The sequence below is a fragment of the Carlito syrichta genome, unplaced genomic scaffold (genome assembly GCF_000164805.1).
Source record: "Carlito syrichta isolate Samal-C Ts95f unplaced genomic scaffold, Tarsius_syrichta-2.0.1 Scaffold303638, whole genome shotgun sequence".
Classification (NCBI taxonomy): Eukaryota; Metazoa; Chordata; class Mammalia; order Primates; family Tarsiidae; genus Carlito; species Carlito syrichta.
The window spans coordinates 251,164-259,052 of record NW_007247734.1 but is presented as its reverse complement, the minus strand read 5'-3'; the positions used below and the strand labels follow the sequence as shown (position 1 = coordinate 259,052).

At 47.4% G+C, this 7,889-nt stretch overlaps 1 protein-coding gene across 1 annotated transcript; it reads right to left on the bottom strand.

Moving 5' to 3' along the window:
* Positions 1-7,159, bottom strand: AWAT2 (acyl-CoA wax alcohol acyltransferase 2). Its single transcript, XM_008058821.2, has 7 exons — positions 7,075-7,159; positions 2,483-2,593; positions 2,069-2,139; positions 1,660-1,864; positions 1,251-1,425; positions 369-568; positions 1-178 (listed from the first exon to the last, which is right to left on the bottom strand). Exons 1-7 carry the CDS (start codon positions 7,157-7,159, stop codon positions 24-26), a joined length of 1,002 nt encoding a protein of 333 aa, XP_008057012.1. The 3' UTR covers positions 1-23.
* Between the last annotated feature and the right edge of the window lie 730 nt (positions 7,160-7,889).

Here is a 7,889-nt window from a genome sequence, read left to right as displayed (position 1 = left end):
TGAGAGGCTGCTGGGGATCTCTGTCAAATTATCACCAGCTCTTGGGTCTCTGAGATGCCAAACTTGGTCTTATGCTGGTCAAACAGTTTGCGTAGGGCGTCAATATAGAGTGCGTGGTATTTAGCCACAATCTCCTGGCTCGGATTCTCAATCTTGGGCAGTGGTAGAGGCTCCCCAACTGCCAGGTAGACAGAGAAGGAAAAGGGAAAAGCATCAAGATAGGCCCCAGGTCTCAAGTGCAGGCTCTCCCTACCCTCACCAGTCATCCCAGCCAGCCTCCCTGCCTCTGAGCAGTCAGAGCTGAGATTCAGCCTCAGAGCCGAATCCTGTATTCTAAACTGAGGCTGTTGGCACAAGGGCCCACTCACCAATTGTGGTTACTGGCCGAGTATAGGGCAGAAGGCCCCAGGAATTCTTGGTGAAGCCGCGCCCATAGAAAGCACAAGGGTAGACATGTACTATACTTTGAAACCACTTCTGGAAGCGGTTGACAAAGCCCCCAGGAGTGAAAATGTGCTGATTGTAGAGCTCTGTCTCCCCAAAAGCATAGGAAGGAATTAGAGCCACCCTGCAGAGGAAAAACATGTTCTTTAAAGCCCAGAAACATAGGGACCTTGCTGAAGACCAGAAATGCTGACTGTCAGTGGTGCCTAGGTCTGCCTACAGGTTCACCAGAACCCAGCCCAATTGTGTCTAGGTCTGAGCTGAGTGTGGGGACTCCATGGCCTAGCCCAGCTGCCTGTGGGGGCAAAGCAACAATAAACTAAAGGAAGCAAGCCTAGACCCTCACCTTCCTGTGAACCCCCAGGTCTGAAACACTGGAAGAAAAGACCCAAATGCCATTTCAGTTGACTTTATTTATTTTAAGCCACAGGCTGAGCTTGGCTGTCTTTGAGATGGGACTGCAGCCACCCCCCTTTTATAGAGTGACCAGCCCAGATGAGAGGCTGGTGTGAGGGAGAACAGGCTCAGGGCTGGCCCTCTATCCTTTCTTCTTAAGCAGAAATGCCTCCAGGACCTGACCCCAGCTCTACTCCAACCCAGAGGTAGCATTCCTCCTCTCTCTTTTTTCCTTTGACTATTTATTTTTAATTGATAAAAATTGTATGTATTTATGATGGCTATAGTTAATAACAATGCCTTGTATACTTTCTTTTCCCTCTTTAGATGCAACTTCCTCAAAACCCCTTCCTCCTTCCCTGCTGGTCTTTTGGATCCCCTCCCCCAGTCTGGACTGGAGCTGTCCTTACCCATGCTGAAGCGCCATGCGCACAAAGCCAGACCGGTTCTTCAAGACCAGAGTGGAAGAGCCTGGCAGGCTGTATCTGCACTCAGCCAGGCCACCAACCACCACAATGAGCATGTTGCCTGTGCCTTTATGGGTCAGCAGAAAGTCCATGGAGGATCGGCTCACAGAGCAGGCTCCTGGTGGGCAGGAAAAGCCAAATGATCATTCACCACTTCCCCAATCCCCTACCTTTCCTCCCTACCACTTCAAAGGAAGGGGAGAGCAAGGACTCACATCAGGCAGGTGAGTCTAGGATAGCTGTTTAAGACCAGAGGAATTGCAGAGTTGGCCTTGCATTCACCCATCCCACTATACCTCTCCCTTGGGGAGCCAATTTTTTCTTTGGCTTTATGTCCTAGGAGCCAACTCACCAGTCGACATTACATATTCTCTGAGGAAAGGTACCCAGAAAAAGGCTCCCAATGTGAGCAGATAAGGGGTGATGCCAGGAAAGATCTTGGAGAAGCCTGAGGTCTCTGTGGAAAAGTGGCCAAAGCATGCATGGGCCATAAGCCCATGAGGGTGGCAGGCAAGGATGTAGTTGCGACTGGGGGAGAGGTCATGAGTCTTCAAAAGCTGTGGAGGAAAGTGGAGTCAGAAGCGCTGTAGCCAGGGAAGAGAACTCTTTTGGCCAAGAAAGGATTGCTGGGTCTGGCCATGCAGGTTGGGCAATGTACAACTCTTGATGTGGATGATACCGTCCACCCCATCCCTGACCCAACTGCTAGCACTGGAGTCAGGGCTGATCCCAGGGCCTGAGTGGGACCTGGAGCTACTCACCTTGAGAGGAAAGTAATTGCAGTAGTGTCGCCACAGGCACCACTGCCTCACACAGGTAAACCGACGACCACCTGAAAACAGAGGCAATGTAACGAGCTTTGCCCACCCCCATGGTGGGCCTGCCCCAGAGTGCTCTCACCCACTGCTATTTCCTGGCCTCTTAAATGACAACCAGGGTGGGCACGTCAAGACCAATCTAGGACAGGCCTTGCTTCTGCTTCACTAGCTGCCCCTCCCCAAACCCATTCCACTTCTAATCTGGGCCTTTCTAGCATCTTAAAAGGACCCTTCCCATCAGCTTCTCTAGCCCGGGGAAGGATAGGCTGAAGGATAGGAATTGGCCATAGCCTCCCAGGATTATAATGAGAGATGAGGAAATAGAATGTGGCAACACAGCACCAGCAGGGCCCTTACCTTGCTCAGGGGTCTTCCAGTCAAAAGCCAGCCAGGTGAGAATGAGCACAGTGACAGGCCAGTATGGTGTGAATACCACCAGGTAGAAATTGACAGTGATCACGGTGGTTGCTGGAGGAAGCCCAGTCCAGAGTTAATGAATTGTGAACAGTCCCTCACACTTACCCTCCCTCTGGAGTTCTGTCCATCCCAAGGTCACACACACTCTCACCTATACCTACTCAATGCTCTCACTTCCTCATCCTGGCCCACATGCCCATGTTCCCAGCCCCTGCTCCTGTCTGGCCATGGGAACCTGATTCAGGTCCAGAAGGTAAAGTGTTTTCTTCCCTAGCTGGGCCTCACACAGTAAGCCCTCTACTCCCCGGCCCTCCCCCAGCACAATGCTGGGCTTTGCCTACAGTGTGTTCAATGGCAGGGAGCCAGTGGTGGGCTACCAGAGGTCAGGAGTCCTGGAACAGTTTTTCTCCAGCTCACATCTTCCTCTTCATATCTTCTCTGTGAGGTATCAGCGAAGGATACACCAGGGAAAACGAAGACCCACCTTCAGCCAGGTTGGGAGCACACAAGATGGCAAATAAGAAGCAAAAGGAATACAGGCTAGAATAGAATAAGACACTGGGCAATGTTATGCTCCAATAAGATGGGAACACTGTAGGTTCAAGTACCCAGGAAAGCTTTACTGGAGATGAGTTATAGGGAGCCACACTCAGAATTACTAGACTCAGTTTGTAAAACAGCTGTGAATAAGATTATGTGAGAAAGTGGGTCAAAATAAAGATTAGAAAAGACAGAAAACACTTCCAATTGAACATAGCAGATTAAAGTTTTTGTCTTATTGTCCCATGAAAATGATCATTTAAATGTTTTTAATGATATAGATCCACAAAGAATTAGCAAGGTGCCAACAGTGAGCGCAGCAAGATATTTGCATGCAGGAAAGTAGGTGGAGGAGAAGGAAACTGACTTAGAACAATGAACGCTGCAATCCAGTTACCTGCAAAGGGGATGCTCACAAGCAGCAAGCCTGTTTGTACTGAAGAATCTAGAAAAGACTCAGAATTTGAAGGCACCAGGTGTCACAAAAGGCAAAGATGAGGCACAGGGCTAGAAAAACTGGAGGACTGGTTGAAAGTCCACCAAGGAATTAGTTAGAACCCTAGGTTTCCTCCCCTCCCTTGCACAACTGGATGATAGAAGGATTGTTCCCTGAAAAATTGAACCAAAGAGACTCAGAAAATGACTGGAGAATATACTTCACCAGAATGTGGGAGGAAACCAAGAAAGAGAAAGCAAAAAAGGGATCCAATGAAGGAGGGCAGTGAGCAGGGCCAGGACAAGGGAGAGGTGAGCAAGGCACCTGGGTCACAACACTGAAGGAGACACTCTCCGGTCATGCAAGTACTGCCCAACACTTGCACGGCCCTGAAAGTGAGCACCTTCTTAAATTTTGTACCCAAGATGCCTCAAGAGCCCTGGAGGTGACTGCTGTACATGAGACAGATTGTAACAGGAAGATGCTGGGCTCCAACAATGTGGTCCTCAAGGAACTAAAAGGTTGAGGGGATTTATAGATCTCTGATGTGTTTGTACATATTGAGAGATTAACATGTCTGCAGAGGGCCAAGGAATGAATTAATCATTAGATTAATTAACCAGATGGATTTCTAATAAATAACACAAGAAATTTTAAATGGGCAATTATTAACTCCAGGGAAAACAAGAAGTTGTATGAGAAAGAAAATATAGTCTTGGTATGCTAACTAGCTCAATTGTAAATACTATTTCCTGGTCATAGGAAGGCATTTAACCAAAACCTGTACTATAACAGTTTTGGGAGGATGGGGGAAGAGGAAGTTCTAGTGACAGTGTAGAGTACTAATTTTTTATCTTCCATATTAGGAAGTCAATAGAAAACATCTAATAGTGTAACATCAGAAAATAATATGAATATTTAGAAATCTAAGCAGAAAAATTTAGAAATGTGGAAGTAAATACCCAGAAGAATAAGGATAGAGCGATTTTAGGCTTTTGTTATGTGCCGTATAGAACTATTAACTTGTTGAGAAGTAAAGAGAGGCGTGGGTCTAGTTCAGAGGAAGCCTCTCAGTTTCCCTTAGGCCCCACACAAACCCAGCAGGGCTGGAGACATCTTGTGAATGTGACCTTAGGCATAGCACCCTGTGATGAGATGTATGCCACTTACCATGTGTGTAATCAAAGATGTCACTGAAACCTCAGTTCCTCATCTGCAAAATGGGGATTAAAGTACCAATATCTGCCCTATTTTCCTCACAGACTTTTTGGGAGGGTCTTCTCTCAAGGTCTTTAGGGTCCAAATGGATACAATTCCAATTCTAGAGTGAAGAACTGGGAAGCCTCCCCGTGTGAGCTAGTGAGGGAGGGGCAAGCGCCGGAGTCCACATCTCCTGCTTCTGGGACCAGGAGCTCTTCTGCCTACCCCATACTACATCTCTGTACACCCTAAAGTCAAACTCCAGTTAAGAATCCTCTGAGTCCGTTTTCTCCCTGGATTCATCCCCCTTTCAGCCACTCTCCTCCTTAACCCACCCCTCTGTCAGCTCAAACTGGGACCTAAACCCTCAATTCCATTTCCTTTCTGTCACCCACATCTTCTGATCATCAAGTTTTATTAATTCTACTCCAATTTATTGAATCTCCCCTCATCTTCCCTCTTCTCACCATCCCCATCATGACTGGCCTGGTCCAAAACACCTCCGTCTCTCATCTGGATTATTACAACAGCCTCCTGCCTGTCATCACCACTTCAACTCCTATTTTCCTATGACCAATTTGCTTCACAGAGCTACAGCAATCTCTCAACAACACAAATCTGATGCCATCGCCCTGCATCAAACCCCATTATGGCTCCACATAGACCTCAGGAGAAAGTCCAAACTCCTTCCCAGGGTTTACAATGCCCTCACAATCTGTCCCCTGCCTGCCTCTCCACTCTCCTCTTTCTTCCTTCTCGTGTTTATTCACTCACTCATTCATTCATTCATTCAATAAATATGTATAGAGCCCCAATTCTGTGCTTCTCACATACCATCCCACTTAATTGCAGGCAGCTCCTTGGATGCATTATGCTCCCTCCATCCTAGCCTTCTCATGTGTTGCCCACTCTCTGCCCTGTCTCTCTTCACACATTTCCTATTTGTCCTTCAAAAGTCAACCCAAACTCAATATAAAAATGGGCAAAGATCACAAATGGGCAGTTAACAGAAAAAGAATAAACAGATGAAGCCAAACACGGTGGCTCACACCTGTAATCCCAGCACATTGAGAGGCGGGGACAAAAGAATTGCCTGAGCCCAGTGGGTCAAGGTTACCGTGGCCGTGAGCATGCCACTGCACTCTAGCATGGGCGACAGGGTGAAACTCCAATTCAAAAAAGAAAAAGAAAAGAAAAGATGTTCAGCCTCATCAGTAATTAAGGAAATTCAAAAGATGACTAGGACTGCTTGTCGTTTACCTATCACATCTGGTTGGAAACAGTGAGGAATTCCTTGTGAACTCTCCATTCACTTTCCTCCCCATGCCATGGTAATCCCTGAAGCCACATTTTTCAGCAACACAATTTGGTGGTGCCTCTATTAGCCTGAACATTAGTGTCCAGAATGAACAGAGACTTCCACCAACCTGTGTTGGACATTTAACATGAGCAAGAAATAAATATTTGCTGGATCAAGCCACTGAGATTTCAGGGTTAATTTGTGACACATCTAGACTATCCTGATTAATACACCCATTTTGCAACTGAGGAAAACAAGACTCAGAGAGGAGAAATGCCTTGCTAAAGTTTACACAGATATTAAAAAGTAGAGCTGGAATTTGAACACAAGTGAATTGAGGCAAGGAATGCCCACCCTCCCTATTCACAGGCATGCTCCTGTGCCAGCTCCATGCTTGCAGGGCCTTTCTGCATTCTTTACTCCTGGAGAGCTTACAAGGTAATTTAATTCATTCCCCTGACTCCAACCAGTACTCACCTGAAGCACTGGACAGGTGAACATTTTTTTCCAGGCCCCCTCCCACAGCAGCAATTTATTTCACCATCTAGAACACAGTGGCCAGCATATAAATAACCTTCCCAAAGTGTTTGTGATATAGATGCTAGAAGAAATGCATGGATACGTGGTAGGAGTCCTCTGGATGAGAAGTTTCCAGAGACTCCCTCTGCCGCAGGGCCAACTATCTCCCACTGATGGCTGCTTGAGTCCCTGTGGTCCCAGCTAAGCCCTATCCCTTAACTAGCTTCAGTGGAGCTGCCCCTCACATTCCCAAAATATGACCTCCACACCTCAGTGTAGACCCAGAAGGGTTCACCATACACATCTGCAGCAAGGTATATGCACACACACCCATGCATAGGCACACAACCATATGCGTGCACATATGCCCACATGAACACTCACAGACCCCACAGGTGGGTAAGGCCAGAGGCCAGGGTGACCAACCACACTGGTTTGCCTGGGACCATCCTGGTTCGAGCATTGAACATCTTATGACCTTAAAATTCTTCAGACCCAGGCAAGCCAGAATTCTTGGTCACCTTACCAAAGACTCACCAATAAGAAAGGCACTGAGGGCCCACTGGAAGACAGCAAAGACCTGCATGGCAGTCTTAAGATCCTTCTTAGAGGGCAAGAGCATTATGCCCAGGGTTCCAGTGGCTCCAGATAAGTGCTGTTTGGCTGCCCAGCCCTGATTGCTCAGGGACCTGCTACATTTCCTCTCTTCATGCTTTCTTCCCAAGTCCCTGCCTAGTCTCCACCCCTGCCCCACCCCTCCATGGGATTGCAGGACCACATACCGCCTCTGCTTATCCAGTTCATTCCAGCTGCCTACCCACCTGTACTTTTACCTAGTTGGGCATGACCTAAACTGAAATTGTGACACCTTCTTGCACACCTGGATAGAGTAATGTGGATGAAGCCCTGATGTGGGAAGTGAATGGGTGTGGGTGTGTGGCTGAGGAGAGGCCTCTGGGGCCAGTCTGGATCGTGGGGAGTGGTGTGCAGGAAAGACCCCAAGGCTCGGATAGGCCACAAGGCCTGCATTTCTGTTTCTGAGGCCCAGCTGTCTATGGCCTTTCAGTGACCATAGAGGGTAGAAGAAAAGAGGCAACAGGCCAGACCTACAATACTTTGAGCCTTTTGGTCAGTCTGGGAGAACTCTTTACTTACAGTGAAGAGATATCACATGTCTACCTGTGAGCTACAGTAGGTAATGAATACATTTGTTATTGAATGGAAAAGCAAATGTTATTGTATTATACTGTGTATATGAAAGTTTAGAATAGACAAAACTATTCTACAGTGAAAAAAAATCAGAATAGTGGTTGCCTCTGCTAGGAGAGTGACTAGAAAGGGGCACGATGAAA